We start from the raw sequence: 22,918 nt of genomic DNA, 5'->3' as shown, positions 1-22,918 counted from the left end.
AGATGCTAAATTGCAAACTTTGCTTCTTTAAAGAAGTAGTTTAATGATAGAAAGCTGTTCCAGATATTCCCAAATGATTTTCAAAACATGTGACAGTGTATTTCACTAAGCTTCATAGGGATGACTGTGCTGCTGTTGAAGGGTTTTCTCAAAGACCAAAAAGTTGTCAACAAATTTCTCCTTGGAAATAAGGAGCAGAGGCTATTAGTGCAACAGCACATATAGAATTAGTGTAAAATTCCCTTTTTTTTGTCCTCTCTCCTCCTCTCCCTTTCACCTATTTCAGACACTACAAAGCACTCTTGTTTCCTTTTCAGAAAGGCGTTATCAAAATCTCTGTAGACTAGGACACTGCATCAACAAAAGTTTGGTTTAGTGAATTGCTTTTAAAAACTTGTCCGCTAGTATTCAAGTTTCTATCCAGTTTTTCTACAATGGATTGGTGGTATAACTTTTAATATTGAAGAGTAGATAATTTAAAGTGAAAATTATCAGAATGCTATTGAGCTTTTTTTTTTTTTAATGTATTTCTTTATATGCAGGGTAATTCTGACATAATGTGCATTTTGGAAACAGATCAAGTAATAATGGGATCAATTTTGTCTTAGTAGAGATTTTATCAGGTTTTAGCTCTGTATGGGGAGGTAAATGTGTTCTCTGGTGAGTGCATTCCTATATGATAAAAACCCTATATATTTAATTAACTCATTCCTGAAACACCTTTCTGTTGTTTGTTTTGAGTAAATGGGATTTATTAAAGCTTATGCACACACTTTGGAGAGGCTGGCTCATTACATTTGGAAGTTTTCATGCAAAACAGGGATGCTGATGTCTCTAAAATAAGGCTGCAGATGGCGATTAGATTTTCATTTCCAGACCATTTTAGACTATATTCATGACTGGCAGACCTTATTAGGCTTAGATATATCTTAAATCAAATGTGACAACTAATTAATTAATTTTGGGCACATTGTTCTCTCCTATTCTTCTGCTTTCCTCCTAGTTTTCACTGTCTTGTTTTTCTGAAAATAAATGGAAATTCTTGTCCAAATTACAAGTGATCAGAAGAATTATATGAGGAGGAATTGGAGTGGGTGTGATGTGTTTAGGACCTTAAGGATCTTTCTGTTCTCCTGCTAGAAATACATATTGAGGCTGATCCTGGGCTTGTCCAGCTAAATTATTTCTAATTATTCCTAGATCAGCAGGAAACTTCTAGTTCTATCTGGTAGTTGTTGCAACAATTTTTAACAGTGTGGAGAATTGCAGCTTTTTTCAGTGCAGGCTATACTTTCAGGTGATGCATTTAGAAACTTTAAAAAATTTATTGTAAGGTCATATGTATTAAAATACAAAGCTAATTACTTCTTGCAACACTGTGGTGATATTTTAAGGTGTTATAATAATTACTGTATCAAATATTGATAAAAATAGTCTACTATTTTTATTTCTAAAAATTTGTCTACTTTTCAAATGGCAGCAACTCCTTAGCTCTAAGCTCAGAAAAAATGCCTACAAGCAGGAGTTTTTGAAAAGTGTAACATAGTGACTTGTCCACAGTTACACTACTGTAGTCATGCTTTTGAGATACTTATGTCAATTTGGAATTTGTAAAAGAGAAAATACATATATTTTAAGCTAATTAGCTTCAGAAATTTTGATTTTAATGCACTTTTTGTTTAAACCAGCTGATCAGATATGAAAAGTGACTTTTACACTTAATAAAACTATGATAACAATTTTAACAGCTCCATTGTGAATACTTCTGTTCATGTTATTGTCCTCCTGAATAATAAACTCAAAAAAAATATGTTTTGTAGTAAAATACTGCTATTAGAGGCTTCTAAATGTATATCATATTTGTGCTTTCTAAATGTTTATACAGGCAGGTGTGTAAAAGTATATTTTACTGAAATGTACTGACACACAGGAAAAAAAGCACACAAACACGTGAAAAAACCAATTGTCAGTGTGTTATAAGTACACTATTGAGTGATGGGAATGATATCAGAACACTCTTCTATATTGATTTTAAATTCAGGTATTTCTTCATAATCTGCTGCTCTTGCATAGGAAGAACTTGCTGTGTTTCTTAGTTATAGTGTTTCCTGTTTGTTGAAAATTAAGTTCCTTGGTATGCTGCTATTAGGTGGGGGTTTTTTGCCTCCTTTCTTTTTGTTCGGTGTTATAACTTTTATAGTGCATGCAACTCGTTTGTTGCACAATAGCTGAAATACAGCTGAAGTGTGTTTTAAATTGTGGAGTGTAGAAAATTCATTGTTGATGGTTTTCCAATGTGTGGTGCTATAAGTAGAATTAGGCAGTTCGGCAGAAACCAATTGTGGTTTCTCTCTTTTCTACTCAGAAACGTTAATTTTTTTTTCTCTCTTTGGATTGGCAGGGACCACATAAATGCCATACAAGGGTTGTATCCACTGTGATATCTGATCATGTAATTTCATTCTCTTGATTGTTGTTCTACATGTTGCTGAACTTGCAACTTGCATAACTAAGTGAAATATGCCATTTGCCTAGGACTTCACAGTGGCCTGGTGCTTTCAGTATTAGCTGACTTTGTGTGCACATTTTAGGATATATCCTCAATACCTTATGGCATCTACACTTTTTTCTGCCTGGTTTTTAAATAACTTCTAGAAGAAGGACAGGACATAAAGATATTTGTTTAAATGTAATAATGATATGGTGGGGGACTTGATTCTTCTGTTTATTTCAAATCATCATAAGCTGTAGATGCCTTTAATACCTTTCAGCTCCTTTCTATTGCAAGGTTCAGTCTTGTAAAAGTGATGGGATAAATTATTCAAACAAATAGCATAGTGAATAATGTTGCAGCAGGAAATCTCTACCAACAAATATAAAGCAACTCTAAATATATTTTTATAGATAATCATTTTTACATCTGTAAGAATCTGCCTTATTATGAAAAGAGTAGAAAAAAAAAAATCACACTGGGAAAAGAAATACTCAGATAAAAATTTTGTCTATATCTTTGCATAGAACTAAGTTTCCAAGGAGTCTAATAATCAGTTATGTTGATACACCTGACCTAGAAATTTGAACAGTAATATTGAATTCCTTCCCTTTCTAGGACAGAGGCCCCAATTTTAGCTGTATATGTGCCAGATTGCCTTGAAAACATTTTCTATGGATCTCATGAGATGATGTCCCAGAAACTTGACTTTTAAGGCAAGAATGACTCACTCTCTATGGGCTGAATGCATAAAACACAAAGTAGAGATGGAAGTTACTTCCTAACCAGTTTTTTCAGTGCCAAAGAAATAGTATTTCAGTAGTAGTTTCTAATAAGGTAAAGTAGAACTGTATTTCATTTTCTTTTGGTGCTAGGTGCTTCATAATCGAAGCTATTCGTCATTAAAGGGTGCAATAAATGTCTGCTTTGCACACAAAATTTTTAAACTTTTTCATCTTTTAAATTTTTATCCATATTAATTCAGAGAAGTTGGTTTTGCTCAAGAAAACTGCTAATCATCATTAAATGGATATAATCTTAAATTGCAGTACTTCCTATTCTTCTACACTAAATATAATGCAGAGACTTCATCTCTGCCATGGTTTAACCCCAGCCAGCAACTAAGCTCCACACAGCCTCTTGCTCAGTCTTCCACCCACTGAAGGAAGGGAGGGGATGAGAATCAAATGGGTAAAAGTGAAAAAACATGTTGGTTCAGATAAAAACAGTTTGATAGGTGAAGCAAAAGCTGCACAGACAAGCAAAGCAAAGCGAGGAATTCATTCACTGCCTTCCCATGGACAGGCAAGTGTTCACTCATCTCCATGAGATCAGAGCCCCATGTAACGGTAACTTGGGAAGACAATTGCCATCACTCTGAACATCTCTCCTCTTCCTTCTTCTCCTCCCTGCTTTATGTACTAAGCATGATGCCTCATGGTGTGGAATATCCCTTGGGGCAGCTGGAGTCAGCTGACCTGACTGTCCCCCCTCCCAGTGACTTTTTCACTCACAGTCTCCTTGCTGGTGGGGTAGTATGAAAAGCAGAAAAGGCCTTGGCGCTGTGCAAGTGCTGCTCAGCAATGAAAAAAACATCCCTCTATTATCAACACTGTTTTGGGCACAAATCTGAAACATTTGCCCGTACAACCTACTATTGAGAGATTTAACTCTACTCCAGCAAAAACCAATAAAGAATAAAGAGCCAGCTGAAAGATTTTTGTATTCACTAGGTGAAATATCTTTCTCTACAGGGCGCTCGGGGGAATACAGCAGTTTCTGTTTTTTTGGTCTGCCTGAAATTTAAAAGCCTGTATGATAAAATGAGGTGTTTTGCACATAAACAAGAAGATCAATCTAAGCTCTCGAAGGGAAACTTATTATGAATGATAGCGGTTACTCTGATATTTTTTTTCTGCTAGATTGATTTATCCATTATAAATGCTTGATTTCAAGCTAGATATTTCAAAATGGGACTAGCGTAACATAGCATGCATAGATTTTACTTAATTTAGAAGATCATAACATTGCTAAAATTTTGGGTTTAAATGTTTAATGACTGCAAAAGCCATGCCTACTGTTCTAAAACAAAGAAGTAATTCTATCCTTGAAGAAAAAAAAAAAAGATCTTTAGATCATGTAGACATATTAATTGTATTTTAGGACTTACAAGTCCAAAAAGGGTTTGATTACCCACTCTTTTCTAGTATTTTTGAAAAAATAAACAAAATCTCTTACCCAGTCATAGAATCCTGAAGATGTGGTGGCCATTTCCATCCTAGTTGTACACATAATTTTTCACTATTACAGTACAGTATTGCCTTTCTTACAATGAATGGCATTGTAGATTGTAGGCATCAGGGAAAAACATTACTTTTGGCCTGCCATTTCTCTTTGTACTATGCATGTTTGTAGTGCTTATTGTAAATGCTTTCTTGTGTTTTCCCAGGATGACCCAGTGAAAACAAAAGGAAGATACTGATGGTGTACTTGGTGTACAAATGTGGAAGTGGGCACAGTTTGCTCCTGAGCTTGTGTCTGGTTACAGGGGTTGAGGCTTCAGAGGGGAAGGAGTCTACACTACTTTGATAAACCTCAAAGCAAGCTGTGTGTACATTGGGAAGGTTTGATGAGGATCATGCTTCATCAGGCAGCCCAGCAAGTAGCTGTGCAATGCCTTGCTACTCCAGTAGCAGTTTCTAGTGAGGAGAATTTAAGGTGAAGTCCTTCTAGGGAATTTAAAGAGAGAGTAGGGCAATTGCTTAGAATCACTAGCTAGAATATGTGGGTATTAGTGGTTGAGTCTTAATACTCATTTTAAAAAGCCAGAGATGACTATTTTTTTGTCTGCCCGGTAGCTTTTCTTCTTTTTTATCATTCTCCGTGAAGTACTAGAAATGCAGTGTTTGAAGTTCTGTCTTCCCTGAGGTGTAGAAATAGTGTTACTACCCTCCTTTGCACTATGATGCTTCTGACTATGAATTCTGAAAATGGCCCCTATTCCTGTCTGAGCTAGATGCTCTTGGCTGTACTTACCTTTTTTTTTCCTGTCCATCACCAGCCTCATGTTTCCTTGTTCCCTTGAAGATTGCTAAAATATTTTTCCCACTTGAGAACAGACTTTTTATTCTCAGTTTCTTTCTGAGAATCAGCTTGCACATTTTGAAATAAAAAAATGCTGTATGATTATTTTAGTATTCATAATACCAGGAATTTTAAAATTCTGTGAGTACCATTTCTTAATCTTCAGTGGTGGTTTTGTGAATAAATGATGTTTATAGCAATTCTCTGAAGTTTTTAATGAAAATATTGAACGAAAAGAGGCTCATAATTACTGCATTCAGTCAGATAATACATTAATCTGTTCAGAAAAATATCATTATGTGATATGATAGCTAATCCACTGAAAATGTGTTTTGCAAAATGTTTAGGTGCACTAGCACAAATATTTTCTGAAACCAAGTTTTTATTTTACATTTTACATTTCATTATACAGTAATTATTCTTTCAGACAGAGTTGAAACAGATATGTGAAGTTTTTACATTTAACCTTGTTTTCCTCTGTTAATAAATACATTGGGAAAGGATCCTGATTTGTTCACCAACTTCTACTAAAGAATGCCCCCTAAATCAGTGAGTATTTAGTTGTTGCTACTTATTTTCATAGGCCTGCTCCACTGTTGGTCACCAAAAGCTCCGTTTATATGATAGCCAATTCCCAATATGTGTATTTCCTGTGCTTGATTTGTATTTCCTCTATTTCAGATGACTAAGGAAAATGATTTAAGAAAATTTTATGCATTTGGTATTTTCAATGCAGTAATTATGTTGCAAGGAATGGAAAGCTTTGAAACCCTAAGAATGCCAGGTTCCCTGTTGCTTTAGCAGATCAGGGTGAGATTAATAAGGAATGGTAGGAATGGGTAGTCGTAGGCAATTATGAGGTCAAAAAATGTACCAAGATGTAGGATATGTCCACCAAAAATTACTGTTGCTGAAGAAAAATGCATCGATGCGTGAGGAATTTTCTATAAGTTAGAAACTATTTTCCGGCTTTATTGTCATCTCTCAGTAGGTTGCTTGATCAGAAATATGAAATCTACAGACTTTTTGTAGAAAAGATTCCTTAAAAGAAATATAAAGGATGAGTTTCAGTACACTGATTTGGATTTTTACAAACTCTAACTTTAGACAGGATTTAGTCTGAATATTTCTGATCAGAAGGTTTGATTCATTGATCCAAAAGTGAGTGGATAGTTGGTCAAATGGAACATTCTGGTTCCACCATACTTCCTGCAACTTGTCTCTCAAAGTTGATCATTTGTGTTGGGATTCTGGTGAGAGGGGATAGGAACAGTTTAATTACTGGTGAGCCTACAGGAGCCAAATTAGCACTGAAGAATAACAAACATGGAATATTAATCCGGCAGGTTTTATCTAAAGGAAACTCTGGAAGCTCTTGTTTGTTTATAAGAAAAGTGTGTTATGGTGGTAAAAGCAAACTATTGAAAAAATAATATTTTGCCCTTTTTGTTGTTTTTTGCTGACGATGGAAATTTCATTAATTTCCTGGATTGTTCTCAGTAGGAGTTGCTTCTTGCTTTTTGACAGTCACAGATAGTTTCTAGGATATGCAAAGGTGTTTTCTGCTGATTAGGTAGCTGCCTTCCCAAAATACCCAGAGAATTAGCTTACTTTTGCCAATTTGAAGAATGAATGTTTGGCTACTTTCCCAGTTCTTTGTTTACTGAAAAAATTGTTATTTCTTGAGCCGCAGCTATGTCCCTTTTACTGAGTTTTTTGGGGGTTTTTTTTGGTTTTTTTTTTTTTTGTTGTTGTTGTTGTTGGTTTGATTTTTTTTTTGTGTTGGTGTTGTTGTTGTTTTTCTCGTTTTCTTCGCGCTTATTTTTTTTACAACCATACTGATTGAATCATGCTAGTCTTTGTAATGGCTCATTTATTATGCTTTCCCCCTTATCCACAGATATCTAACCAGGTATAAATTTCAGTCTGAATCACTTGTAGGTTAAAATGGACTTCTGGAGGACATCTGCTCATTTTTCTCTATTTTTATAGCTGTCTTCATACTAGCATCTTCAAAGATGGTTTTCCAGTCTTTTTTTTTTTTCTCCCAGATCATTTTTCTGTCTCTCTTTTCTATACTTGATCTCCCTTGAATACCCTGTTCCCAAGAATTAGAGTGAGTAATGACTTTTGAGTAAGAGTCTCCAATAAATCAAGTTTTTGATATTTGTTAGTTTTCCATTTTGCTGACCACAGCTTCTTCAGGGACAGGCAGCTGCACAGTGTCTATTGATAAAGCTGGCTCAGTAGAGTTCCAGTGAAGAGCAGTTATTTTTTTCTTCCGTTCTTCCAACTGTGCTTACATGTATCCTAGAAGATAAAATGGCATTGACACTGGCTCCTCCCTCCTTCAATCTCTTAGTATGAAAGGAAGGCTTCATTTGTTCAATTCCAATCAGTCGTCTCTTCATCAAGCTATATTGATTCTTTTTTTCTTTTCACAGCAGGGAGAGCACGTGTTCTGTAGGGCGAGTCTCATTTCATTTTCGTTAATCATCTAAGGAAAGTCAGGAAAAACCTCTGCCTGCATGAGACTATCAAAGGATTTAGCCCAGTTCCTTCCAGTAAAGACCTGAAGGTAGTTGAATGCAGTAAAAATGAGATCTAGATGACCACCTGTATGTCTCTAGTTTTCCCACAGTACCTGAAAGGATTGGCTATTTTTCACCTGGAAGTTGAGTTCACTCGTATTGTTTAACCCATGATGTGGTAGCATCCTATTAACTGCTCAAAGAAAAAAAAAGGTAAAAAAACATTCTCAGTACTGGCAATTTAGCTAGTGAATATGGAAGAAATGTATGATTGAATCATTACATAATAAATGTCTTCATTATTTGTAAGTACTTGAAACTCCTTTTAAATAAGGAAGCAACTCTTGTGTGATTGAACTTCCTTCTCAGGAAGGAAGCTCAATTTGGATTTAGTATCTTGCTAAATCCAAACAAGTTGACTGTTGGTCGATGAATGTACTTCTGCGTGCATTTTCAGGAAGAAGCAAATGCAAACAGAAGTAGAATGGAGAAAGCGAAAAGGTAGAAATTATTCTAGTAATAAAGTGCATGATTCCATTTTTGATGAAAAATATTGCCAGGATGATTTAGGAGTTTAGATCTGCTTTTTGTAATTAATACTACACCTTTAACACTGTTAACTATGTTTCAACAGATTTGGAAAATATTATTAAAATCCTTTTCATGTTGGGATCTTAAGTGATTTGGGAGCTTGCAACCAAAATGGTTATGTTTCTTTCCAAAAGACCAACATCTGAGAAGAAAGTCAAAAATTTTTTGCGCTTTAAAGCACAGAACTAAATTGTTTAGTTATTGAATATAGTTTTAAAAGTGCAGTAAGAAATAATTTCAAATTTCATGTAATAAGAAAAGTAATTATTTTTCCACTGATATACTTTTAATGCTGCTTTTAGATCATTGATGAAGATAATTCTGAAGGTTCCTTTCTCTTTTTCTCAAGTTTTACAATTTGCACTTTATGTTCAGCATCTCTTCGTATTGGATTTTTTTTTTTTGGTGAGATGTCATTGGTCATGTGAGTGCTAGATAGATGGGTAGTCTTTTGTTACAGTATTAGGATGCCATCAAGATGGTTTATAAAGAGTCAGGCACAGAAACATGCCATCACAATGAAACCACATTTATAAATTATAAAACTGCTGATCAGGGTTGCATCCATTAGTAACAAGGAAGATGAATAAGCTAATTAAAGGAAGGAAATGCTGAAGACAAAAAGGGAAACAAATTAGAGTCTTAGTCCTGTATATTATATGAAATTAAAAACATATAAGGTTACATTCCTCATTTCTGCACAAACTACCTAGGTGTTCTCCGTAGCTTTATGGTATCATCTGAAGTACAGGGTAAACTTATAAATTAATGACTTAAATCTCTATTCTGAGAGTATTTTAAGAATTGAGGTTTAGTGAGTGTTATCTTGGTAAAAAAGTTGTGACCAGAATGCTAATTTTTTAAACACCTGGTAAAACACCTCTCTTGTTAAATTTTAAAAATGTTTTTCTTTTAGACTGGAGCAGGAACCCATATTGGTAGGTAGGTGCTATAAAATTAGAGATTACTGTATGTGTGTCTGTCTGTCTATCTATCTATATCTAGATCGTCTATCTATATTTACACACCTATATGTATTTTTAAATCTAATTCTCATGGTGGATTCTGCCTTCTTCTATTAAGATGAATTCAGCTCTTTTCTGCCTGTACTCTTATCAGGCAGACAGGCAAAATATAGCTTATATTTTTAGAGCTTTGGATGGTAGTAAGATTTGATTCATGTTTGTGTTACTGTAATACCAATAACACCTTTTGTTTGCATATTGATATAATTATGATTACTTATCTATATGATTGTGATTACTATTGATTAAAATATATCCTGAAGAGATGGAGAATCTATTAATATTGAATATGAGGACATTAAATCACATTAAGGTAAAACTGATAAAAAAAATCAGTGTAGCTGTGCCTGTGTACATTACCGAAGAAGCGCAACAAATAAAGGTAAAACTCAAAATGTAATCAGTCTCACTTTAAGAAATACTCCTGTTCTTCAAACCATAGCACTTACTCAATGCAGCTTTTTCTGTACTCTGATACCTGATCTATCGTATTTATCCTATGAATTAACAGAGTTATGTGGTTTAGGCCAGAAGAGACACGTATGTGGATTCAGATTTACAAATATTGGTTTTCTAGCCATACAATGACTACACATATATGAAAGTAAGAGGAAAAGGAAGAGTACTTAAAAGCTTATTTTCCATCTTTCTAGAAACTCAGGTTTTTGCTCATATTTCCTATCTTTCTTCTTCTTTCATTGTGGACTACATGATTACCCTAACACATGAAATTTAGACTCCAAACTATGGCAGAAATTAACTATTTAATGAAGGTATTTCCTCATAAAGTGTTCATTCCACCTCTACATCCAGTTCAGTTGGTTTAGTGAGTCTGCCACACTTAAAACATCTTCCCTGACTCTTGAAGATTACACTTTTGCCACTATCTACTGAAACTGATTTAGCAAAATGTGTAATTCACAGAGGAAAATTAGCTCCAGTTTTTGTGAAACTACAGAAGTATTGATCTTGCAATCTTCCATTGATGTGATTGCCAAGTTTTCTCCTCACGAAATATCCTTAGCAAAGACATTATTCTTCTTCTCAGTGCCCTTAAGAGAAGGAGCTGAGCAGATGTGAAGTGCTGGTCCTAGCACTTGTATGAATGTTCTGTGCCTTGCTGTGATATGTAGAGCAGCGGGGATGACAGCCCACCAGGTTTAAGAGAAAACTGGTGGGTTTTTAAACTGGGATCCAATGGTTTGCTGTAGTTTTCCTGACTTTGTTGCTGTTTTATTAGTCTTTTAGAATTTATTCAGTAAGACAAAATTTATCTCTTTGTCTAGCAAAAGGAGTATTTGAGATAAAGTCCAGAGACCTATCACAGGTGGTAGGGCAGAATGCTGCTGTATCATTCAGCAGTCTGTCTCCTTAGGTATCTGCTTTTCTCTAAGACAACTCAGCTATATGTAGTCTTGTGTTGCTGTTACTAGACTTCAGTGATCCCACCTAGTTTGACTAAGGTTATCCTTAATAGTCAGTGTAGCTGGATAGAGCTCCTCAAAAAGTTATTCTCAAACACCACACGCAAAGTTAGATGACTATAAAGCAAAATAAACTGAAATAATGAGTAAGTTCTTAAAGCCAAAGCTTCTTTTAAAAATACAATAAAAATGTACTGAAATGAGGTTTGGTTTTGAAAATATCACTTAGAAAGGCATATTTTTTTGAGAAAAATCAAGCCTGAGCTGGATTTGAATCCAGCTTCCTTGAAAATTCAGTATAGCACATTATTATTATTATTTAGAAATATTTCAAGTCACAGAACAGTGGTAAAAAGTATGATGCTATTCATTACATGATTATTTATTCTTTTAACATGCTGTGAACTTCATTGTGCAGAGAACATTACAATTAAATATGTTGAACAGAGCAGCCATAAATGCTTATGCTAAGTAATAATGGTAATAGTTAGTATCAGGTGACTGATATTAGTTCTTGTTAAGTGATAATTTTATTGGAGAAAAATATCCAAGATGCAAACATTTATTGTCCTTTTATAGACAACTGTTTCAGTAAGTGTTTAGTAAGCACTGGCATCACAGGGAGAAAATTGTGTACCTCAGCTGCTGTCCTGCCTGTGGCTATAATGAAGTCTCTGTAGTAATCTAACTGTATTGAGTTAGGAAAAAATTAAATTCTAATTGTCAACATAAAGCCCAGCAAATTGTCAGTAAAAACATACTCACTTAAGCCTCATTGACGCTGATGACAAAACTGTACTTTGTGGCCAAGAAAAAAGCAGATTCTTCTGAATTCTTAAACTTCAAATCACATAAATTATGTAATCAACTGACTTAATGTACAGCTTGATAGTGAAGTTATTTAGTTATGTTTTTTACTTTAGGTTTTTAAGAGTGCAAAGGGATTTCCAGATGTCTTCATTAGAAAACAGTTTTGGAGTGTTGTGTACAATTCTACCTTCATTTCTAAAAGTTACAAGAAGAAAAATCCACAGCAGAACAAAAAAGCATCAAACCCTCAGATCAGAATCCTGAAATCCCTCTGATTTGACACCTACATGACAAAAGTAGTAGTCTATGATAATTTTTTTTTTTATTTTATTGTGAGGCACAGTTTGTTTAGTCTCCTTCCTTGGGGTTGGACCATATCACCTCTTTGAACTCCATTCTGTGATTCCATGACATATCCTAGCACAAGGCTCAGAAGAACCACATTCTCCAAATGCTTTTGAGCTGCAAAAGCAGTTTTAGTAATTATTCCAATTATACTAAAGAGAAAAATAAGTAAAATCCAACTAACAAAAAATTGCCCATCAGGGCAATAAGGATCTATGCTGTTTTGCATGAAATGTACAATAGATTGATGAGACTTTTATCTTATCTGGCAAATGATTTGTGACCCAATGACTTTTTGTAGTAGGGTCAGTTGCTGACACAGTTTTGACTGCCTTTGAATGGCTAATGCCAAAAGGAGAAGACTTAGCAAGTGTCAGGTGTAGCCCATATAAAAATTTCAGAGGAAATTGCTCTCTCCCTCCAATATTTAATTCTCTAAGAATGCACCTCTACTACCTTGTCAATCCCAGTCTTGATATAATCTCAACCAAATCAAGATAATGCAATATTTTTCTGTTAATTTTGGAAATATTCTAGATTACCAAACTCTTGTGAAAGAGAAGGAACAATTCATCTGCTTCAGCACATACTAGAAGAGACAGTAAGAGCTTCATGTATAGGTTCTTGGCATTTTACATGCTTTCTAAGAAAATTCATTTGTTTATGCATCAGGCTTTTTCAAAAGATACAACCCACTTGCCTGCCATCTTCATATTTTTTTTATAATGAGCTTCTTGATTTCATCCCAAGTCTCGATTTTAAAGCCAAATTTGGGATGTAACATTTGTCTATTTGCTACACAAGAAGTGATGATTTTTATGGCACTTCCTGCTCTGTGTGATGCACGTAGGGTAAACTTTCAGCTAAAGTCTATCAAGAAACCAATAACATATTTTCTGCTGCGAGCATAATGCCACAAACTGTGTGAGGGGAAACAAAATGAATGGTTTGCTGTAGTATCGTACAAAAAGAGAGTTCTCCACAGCATTACCTGCTGGCCAAGAGGCTGTGTTACTTTCAGAGTGAGTAGGGAGAGATAGCTGGTTCAGGTAAATCATTTCTATGATGTTTTGAGCTATGGCTAGTCATGACCAGATTGCTTCTTGGATTTTTTTTTTTTCCTCTAAATGATGGTATGATGAATTTTCCTTGCTAGTTATAATTCTGTATCTGAAGCTCTACAGCTCATCCAATTCATTATCAACCCAGAGGAATATTGGGTCTAGATGCTGTCATACTATGAATTTATATTTTAAAGTACCTTTATGTTTTCATTTCTTCTATGAATCGAGGGAATAATGCACAGAGAATGCCTAAGAGTAGTGTTATGTTCCAGGTGACAATTTCAACAGAAGGTAGGGGCCCCCTTTCAAGGGTTCACAGGTCCAGAGAGGCTCCTGCTTCAGCATGGGCTCTCCATGGGGTCACAAACTCTGGCCCCTCAGGCTATTCCAGCATGGGATCTTCCACAGGCTCTGGTGGGGATTTCTCCTCTGGCTTCACCAAGGCTCACAGAGTTGAACAGTATACAGGGGGAGCTGAGGGATGCCTGGCTGTGGTGATGGAATAAAATGTCATTGTATTTAATGATTGTGTTGCAAAGGGTCTGTTCCATGGGACTATATTTACAGTTTTAGGACCAGTGCTACTTCTGACATTGTCATGGTCTGAAAGTTGGCTTTTCAGCTATTTTTAATGAACATAATTTTTTCATAGGTAATAGATAAAGTTAAATCAAGAAAATGGAAATGGTGTAAAATTAACCAGTTACTTGAAATCTCAAAATTTAATTGTACATCACATTATTTTTACAATGGCTGGCTAAATAATGTGTAGAAACTCATTATAAGGAGAAAGTTGGTTAACCAAGTTGTGTACTCAGTTTCTAGATTTATAAGGCATTTTCACACAATTAGGATGAAAACTGCCAGCATAAGATAAGATGATGCAAGTTCTTGAACCTGGCCATACTTTGCTTTGGGAGGATTGAGAAATGTCTTTGAGGGAAATTTGGCTTCTAAAATTCACTGCATAAACTGCTAAACATTGCATTTAATTGAAATTGAGGGCAAAGAGAAGAAATCATGATTGAAAGAAATTAGAATGACAAAATGCCTGTTTGTTAAATTGCTTAAAATCTGCTTATTAAATTCTTTTTCTGTCTTGACTTATTTCAGTGATATATATACTGTCACAGCATGTGACAGTATATATAGTGTGTTCTATGACTTATGGCTCTAATTATTCACTGTGACTTAATTTATTCCATTAATATCTCATTCACTAGAAGAATAGAAAAACCTAGAGTGTTGATTTGGATAAATATCTAGCAACACAGAAAATTACATGAACATTTTTGAGCTTCACATTTTAAAAATTTTATAAAATCAACATTTCTTTGATCCTTTAAATGAGTGCAATCTGGTTTTTATTTCTCATTGATCAACTGCCTCATTTTTGTGTATATTTACTTTTTTTAGTCAAAAGAAAGGCAGCTTTTAAGCTCAAAATTGATTGTTTTATCTTGTTTATAAGTTTGTTGAGTTCATGTTTGTTTGTTTTGGATTTTTTCGCTTTCTTTGGTATTGTGTTATTCCTCCTGAGCACAAAGCCTATTAAAACAACATTTCTAATGGGCATATTACAGAAAGAACTCTTACATAAACAGAATGAGACTGCTTTAATTTAATTTTTAAGTCACAGAGAAAATTTAATACCTTCCGGTCTAAAGGCAATGTGACAGCTGAATATGAATATAAATATCTGTAAAAGACAGTTGTGGAGGAAAAAAAATTAAGCAGTTTTTTATTAAATGGCATAAATACTTTTGTTTTAAGGAAGTATTAATAGAAAGTTCTTTAAGCAATTTGCAAATGGTTACCACTTGATTGTGTGTGAGAACATTTTAAAGTAGTTCAGAAATTCAACAGATTATAATTGTATCCATCTCTTTAAGGGCAAAATGTGGGGGTTTTGGTGTTTTTTTTTTTTTGGTAAAATAAGGAGGCATGTATAATAGCATCAATTGGTAACTTAATTTGCAAAGCATAATAAAGACTGAAAACTTTATTTATGAAAGATTAATTTTAGAAAGCTGAGATTTTTCTTGTATTTGTACAAGAGTGTGTACTGGCTCCAAGCTATATGAAGGAAATTTCCTTTACCTCAGCCAAAACCAGTACAAAAGAAAAGGTACATGACTCTCTTTCTCCAGAACCAAATTTTGTTGAATGATCTAATAAAGGACAATAAAACAACATTCAGAATTAAAGTGTAAAATACATGCATGGATTACTTTTATATGTTTAATAGTTTCTTGCTAATAAATTTGAAATGCAAATCCAATTTGATATAGAAACCAAGAGTTTACTTTAAATTCATAAAATCCTCCAAATTCATGGTAGATGCCTAGTACAAATAACATTGATGTGATTAATGCTAGATGAATGTTTCTCTTCTGTGCCCATAGAAACTGATTTTCTATACATTCTGAGATAATTTTCATGTAACAGTACATGTGAAAAACAGACCTCTCATTTCCTTACTTATACTCACATCTTTCTTTTACAGATGACACGAGAGCAGTATATATTAGCAACACAACAGAACAGCCTTCCAAGGACTGAACATCCTCAGTTTTACCCAGTAGGGATTTATGGATGGCGAAAGAGGTGCTTATACTTCTTTGTCCTTCTGCTGTTGGTTACCATGATTGTTAATTTAGCAATGACAATATGGATTTTGAAGGTTATGAATTTCACAGTGGTAAGTATTACCGTAACTTTATGTACCTCATTTCTTCAAGTACTAGCTTCTAGGCTTTTTTTCTTTTTCCTTTACCATGTTATATAAAAATCTAATAGCTTTGGAGGAAAAAATGTATGTACTTATTTGAATGTTGGTTCAGATATTCAAACTTTTTATATATATTCTGCAGTGAGTGGACTGGTGCCCCATCTATTCTGATGTTTTTGGTTAAAAAACATATCTTCTGAAATTATATCTGGATCTTAGACTTTTTTGTTTGCCCAAATCAAAAGCGTCATGATGACTGCCCCAAGCATCTTTTGATTTCTTGTCACCACTAAATAACAAGCAAGAGCAGTTTATTGTATCTGTTCTGTATAGTATCTCTCTTCGGAGGGAACTGGGTTGGTCATGTCAATGTATGGTTTTTCTTATCTTTTGTTCTTTTATGTTTTTTAAATTTACTGGCAATTAGGACTGTGTTTCACCTAGAACTTAGAGAGTAACTGTTTTGGCGTTGATGGGGGGGTGGGTGAATCTAAAAGTCACATGCTTTAATAAGTCAATCTCTGGCTAGAATCTTTAATATCAGCAAAGTATTTCAGATGTACACTTGAAAGAACATCTGCATTCAATGGAAACTGTGGGTAGGAGTGTGCACTAGCTGGCAGCAGAGTAGTGACTTTTTGTATATCAAAAGAAAAGAGAGAACTTCTACAGAGTTTAAAATTGCAGTGTTTCTGCTCGGACCAGTGCAGTCTTCGTCTCTGGATTTTAACCTTCATAATCTATATTTTCATATATTTAGTTATAAAATTCCAATTCCTATGTCATAGAACATTTCTTCATTAGTTTATCAGAAATCAGCCAGCAAAACCAGCATAAAACCTGTGTCTGAAATCATTCCATAAGTGTTGATGATCTGTAATGCATTCTGTAATCCAATGTAATTGGATTATCTGAAACTGTTATCTGGTGAGACATATTGTGCAAATACATTTATTCTTCTAAGTTTCCACTAGTGGGTGAACTTGTTGAATTAATATTTTGACAACTGTATGATTTTAATATTCATGTGCAGAAAAGTTTGTGATAGTCTTTTGGAAGGTTGCCTTTTTTCAGAGGGGGCTTTTTTGTTCTGTTTTTTTCTCTTTTTTTTAGCACAATGTGCTTTTAAAATAGGATACCCATACATGTTTTTGCTTATTAGCATAATTATTAATTTGTACTGGAAAAATATTTAGGCATAACTCTTTAAGCAATTTTAAAATATAGTTTTTAAAAAGAATTTTTATCTGTGCAGAAGATTGCATTTCAATAGAATATTTGAAAGTACTGTTTCCATATCTAGGGATTTTTTGGCCATCCACACTACAAGCTATTTTAACACTATGCACTTGAAATCTTTTCAAATTTGATCAAGCAGTTTTTAAAACAAAACAGAAAGATAAATTTTGATTTTTATTTCCTGCATGTCAAAGTTTGTTGGAAAGTTAAAAGTTTATGGTGAATTACTAAATCAGTGCAGGAATCTAATGCAGAAAACAAACAGATTGTTGCAGCACTTATAATAAAACACTTTCTCCTTGTTCATATTCAAATACATTTTTAAAATTATGTGCTGAAGAATTAATTTACTTCAGGAGACTCATGGAATGGTAGGTAGTCTTCTACTTTGAGTACGTGGTATTCACATTGGAATCTCTGTGTGCTAGAAGTTGCCGCGTTAAAAGTTGAGCAACATCTTCACGCTCATGTCCTCCATGCACTTTTGAGCAAGCGTGAGAAATTTGTATGAAGTCTGAAAGAGTCACATTCTTAGGTGCAGGTGTTTGACAGTAAAATAATTTAGTTTATGAACCTAAAGTTTGTGTATTTAAAAAGGCAATGGCGTTGAAATACAAATGTATTTCTTCCATGTACATGTATGTATGTACAGATAGATATAAATGGAGAAATTTTATTTGTATAACTGGAGAGTGACAGGTAATCAGAAGTGCAGCTAGAAACCTCAAGAATGTTTGCTGAAAAGATGAATATAGCCATGATAAAAATAATTGCTGAAATTTGACTGCTTTGATGTTTTGACATTATTTTAAAATATTTCCTGTTTTAGCATAAGTCAGTGTTGAACTTTCTATGAAGACAATAGTAATTGCAGCATTTCAAGGGGTCATGAAGAGCCAGGTCATGGTTTGTCGTTGCTGTCTGATGATTGCAACATTGTTAATTTGTATTAGCTGTTGCCTTTTCTATTTTTAACTGTAAAGCTACAGCCACTGCCAATTTGGCATAATAAAAACCTTGCTGTGATCAAGTTTCTAGCTGGAAAAATTTTCTGAATATACTGACCTTGCACATAAAAGTCACATTCTGAATCTGAGCAGTTATCCCATGTTCTTTTTATACTCAGAATGTAAAAAAAAGGGTTTGTGTAAAGCATTCATCTCAAAGAAAGATAGGCAACTTATATTAATTTTTCTTATGGATAAATGTTGAATAACTTACCAAATAAGTAATAATAATTTAAAAAAAGTTTCTTTGCAATCATGTAAAAATATAGTACCGGCAAGGTGTGCAAGTCTCCTTTGTATCAGATTATGTAATGTGACTAGGAAACATAGAGAAATGTTCAGGGATACAATTCTTCTTCCAATGTCCAAGGTAAGAAACTTGAAGGGTAACAAATAATTGAAATTACCTTGAAAGTTACAAATAATTTCCCTAATATATAATATGTATCAGATGAGCAAAACAAAAAGTAATTAATATCTGTGTAGCAGGAGTATTAGCTGGAGGAGTTACAGATGCAGTAATAATTTTTGAAAGATATTTTCCCATTGGTAGCTTAATCTTAGTGTCCTCTAATAACTAGTTGAACTTTGCTGTCTCGCTGTTCAATTTTCTTTTTAGAAAGGTGTGGCCAAGGAGGCCAATGGCATCTTGGTCTGTATCCACAGCAGTGTGGCCAGCAGGACCTGGGACATGATTATCCCTCTGTACTTGGCACTGGTGAGGTCACACCTCAAGTACTGTGTTCAGTTTTTGGCCCCTCACTTCTAAAAGGACTTTGAGGTGCATGTCTGAAGACAGGCAACAGAACTGGCAAATGGTCTAGAAAGCATGTCTTGTGAGGAATGGCTGAGGGAGCAGGGGGTGTTTAGCTTGGAGAAGAAGAGGCTCAGGGGGAGACCTCGTCACTCTCTACAACTGCCTGAAAGGAGGATGTAGTGAGATGGGGGTTGTTTTCTTCTGCCATGTCTCAATGGCAGAGAAGAAGAATGGATGAGAAGTAGTGGTCTTAAGCTGTGACAGGGGAAGTGCAGATTACATATTAATTTATTTTTTAATGAAAAAGTAGTTAGACCTTGAAATAAGTTTCCCAGGCAAGGTGTGAAGTCATCATCTCTGGAAGTGTTCAAAGGGCATCTGTATGGTTCAGGGGTGGTTGTGGTAGTACTGTGTGGATGGTTGTAGTGGATGATCTTGAAGGTCTGATTTTCAAAGGAGACATGAAAAAATCTGTAAATTTTGTCAGTATATAAAATAATACCCTTAGGGGACCTGGGTTTCATGGAACACTTATAGTTTCCTTTCCTTGTACTAACCTTGGCATGGTTCACAGGCTACCCCATGGAATTGTCTGTCTTTCACTTTCCATCAGGATGTAATTACCTCTCACTTAGTCTATGTTGTATGAGTTTAATGAAGCTCAGAGCTTTTTCTGTCTGTACGGTTACTGTACTAGCGATTTTGGGAAGGATGGACACTCAAGTCACGGCTTGGTACCAGAGCCAAGGGGTAAAATATTATTGGTTTTGTGTTTAGAACATTCTGGTTATTTAATATATGCAGTATATGTGAATTTTAAGGCTTGTGAAGAAAGACTTTTTTACTGTGCCTGCATTATTGTCAGGATAAATACATGGACTACAGCATAAAAAATTAGCTGATTTTTTTTTTTTAAAATATATAATCACTTTATCATTATTCTCCAATATGTTTTTTTTGCATCCTCTTTAAGTTTTTTAACCTCAACAGAATTATAATTTGATATAATTTATTCATCATATAGCTGTTAATGAATAAGGCATATTGACACTCTGTCAATCTGTTTAATTACTTTTTAAAAGAGACTTACTATATATTTTTGTTACTAACCAAATACCAGTGTAGCAATATATGACTGGAAGTTTTCTACATGTGTTTCAAATTAGCTTTAAAAAAGGGAATTCAAAGCATTCCTCTTATTGTTGGGATGTGACATTGTGCAATAACATGGAGCAATCAGCATAGAAGTGTAGGTCCAGATCTTGGTAGAGGAAGCATTTAATAACACCTCTTTTATATGTTTTCTAATATGTGCACAATTGGCATTGATATTGACACTTACTTCATGTCATGTTGTTCCTTTGCTTATTACATGACATTGATGTCTGGAGTTTACTAAAGCCAAAAAAATTGTAACATTAGGAAAAATGCTCATGAAGCTCTTAGACCTCTTTGTGTCCTGTAGCAGCCACACGGCACCAAGCTATTTTACTGGTTTTGGTTGTACATCTGGTTTTGTGTATCTTCATATTCTGATTACCCCTAGGAGTCCATATGTGAAAAGACATTTTGTGATCCCCTGTAAGAATGCAGCCGCCTACTTCAGATGTTTTCTCTTGCTGTAGGTGCAGTGTTGCAGTCAGTTTTGACTGCTGTTATGACACAATGTTGACTGTATTGATCCATGTTAAACTCCTCTTGCCAGTACTACCATGGGAATTACTTTTAAGATCAGGGGCCAGACAAATTATCTATGTAGTAACAGTTTATTTCTCCAGGAACTTTGCAGAGTGCTTTAGCTTCAGACATAAGCAGGGTATAAAGAGCAGTTTGAGTTTGCTGGCTATAATGCTTGTGCTTCATGCCCCCAGCTGAGCATATTCTCTTTGCTGGCTGCCTAGATCTGGATTCACGTTGTATGGACAGCTGGTAGTTTGCAGGGGGAATGTCTGCCTGAATTCCACCTATTCCATGTTTAATTCCTAATTCCATGTTTCAAAGCCAAGTAAACATGATTTCTTTCTTATGTGACAGAATATATAATAAGGCAGAAATATGCAAACATTAATTCCCCCTCCCAGTTTGCATTATAACAGATTATCCCTATGTTCCTTTACAAGTTTCAATTTTACATCTGGAAACTTTCAGTAAATAATACTTTCCTGGGTTTTGGTTAATGTGCAAGAATGTGAAAATCTTCCTAATATTTGACTTTCTGTGTTGGGACACACATATGCTTCTGATCTTAATATCCAATATGGAGACAACACTCATGATTTCTTTAAAAGTACAATTTCTACATTAAAGTTATAATTTAATGCCTAAATTTGTAGCAGTACAGAACCAAATCAGCTCTGTTCAATATTTTTATCTAGATGTGGACCAAACTGTCCTGCTGTACTGAGGAAAAACAAAATCTGTTTGTGAAACTATACTGTTATAGAAATTATCCATTTCTCAACAAGCATGACAGTGATATGAGTAGTTGCATTTCTAATATTCTTTGGCCACTCATATGTCCTTTCTTGATGATCAAAACAGTATTTAGTTATCAGTTCAGTTATTTCTGCTGACCTATGTGATGAAGATAACATTTTAATATAATAATTAATACAATTTCAAATAGAACTAGGGCAAGGGTCTTTTTCATTTCATAGACAATCTTTGAGACATGTCCAATTTGTAGCAGGTTGGCATTTCAAAGTTATGAAGTTTTCTAATTGTACTTATCTCAAAAATAATTTTGTCATTTGGCAAACAGAAAATTTCTTTCATTTGACAAAGGCAGCAGTTTGCCATTAGGTTTTGAGTAAATATTAATAGAAGCAGTTGATGTATATTTAATAAATATATTCTGTCACATCTGCAGGCTTAATTTACTTCAATGGCAATAATTTATTGTCAACAATTTTTTAAAAAATGTAAATTATCTTATTTTTAAAGCTTTTTATCTTATTAACTAGGTATAAAATTATTTCTCTAGATACATCAGTATTTTTTATTTCAAGAATATGATGTTCTGTTTTGGAATGAATGAGAGAAAACTCTGATTTCCTTTTTGCTTGGTTTTGTTTTTTGGGTTTCTTGGCTTTGTCAGTCTGGACTGACAAAGTTCCAGTTCAGAGCAGGCAATATAATTAACTTTTAATGATTATGAAACTAAGTCTAGATATGAGAGACCAAGGCTCAAATTGTCTCCAATGTAGATCATGTTCCAGGTAAGTTTTTCGCCCATAGATTATTAGTCCTTATGATTTCTGGCATTTCCTTTTAATAGATACGTGACTTCTCTCTTACTATTTCTTAATCTCAAACATTTCAAATCAACCTTATAACAAATTTTATTGAAGATTCCAATGAAATGGCTGTGTATTCCTCAGGAATATTTTCTGCACTGATTTAGAATTCTTCTAAAATTCTGACTTTTAAATGATTTGAAAAAATACTTAGAAAATCTTCAGCTAAAATGAGTATTAGAAACCAGATGTCCACACATGGACCTCTATACATGTATGCACAAAGTCTTATTTATATAGGTGATTATTTTCTCATATCCTTATGGTGCACTGAAAATCAGAAATGTCAGCTTCTTGAATGAACCTGTCAACTCCGTGAATAATTCAACAACTTACCCATAGAATGTCAGCAAAATAATCTTGCTGTGAGTTAATTTTGCTTGGACTTTTTTATCCCATTTTTTAACATTCATGGAAAAGCACAACTTTAGAGAGCTGGAGGGTATTTTGTACAACTCGTGTCCCCTTTCATTTTCAATGCCATAGGCAAGAATGAACTGATTTATTCTTACTATCTTTTGAG

General features: G+C 34.3%; 1 protein-coding gene across 4 annotated transcripts in view; it reads left to right on the top strand.

The window, feature by feature from the left end:
- SGCZ (sarcoglycan zeta) overlaps window positions 1-22,918 on the top strand; it is a 390,471-nt gene that overhangs the window by 202,772 nt on the left and 164,781 nt on the right. For 3 of the 4 annotated variants that reach the window (XM_030947340.1, XM_030947339.1, XM_030947341.1), the window contains one exon: window positions 15,872-16,066. In XM_030947340.1, coding sequence (XP_030803200.1) covers window positions 15,872-16,066 — 195 coding nt within the window. Of the gene's footprint in view, window positions 1-8,230; window positions 8,320-15,871; window positions 16,067-22,918 lie in introns of those variants that run through there. The other variant, XM_030947342.1, reaches the window with a different exon arrangement.

This window comes from Camarhynchus parvulus, chromosome 4, assembly GCF_901933205.1.
Source record: "Camarhynchus parvulus chromosome 4, STF_HiC, whole genome shotgun sequence".
NCBI classification, from domain to species: domain Eukaryota; kingdom Metazoa; phylum Chordata; class Aves; order Passeriformes; family Thraupidae; genus Camarhynchus; species Camarhynchus parvulus.
Note: the sequence above shows the minus strand (reverse complement) of the source record. Positions and strands in the feature narration are given on the sequence as shown.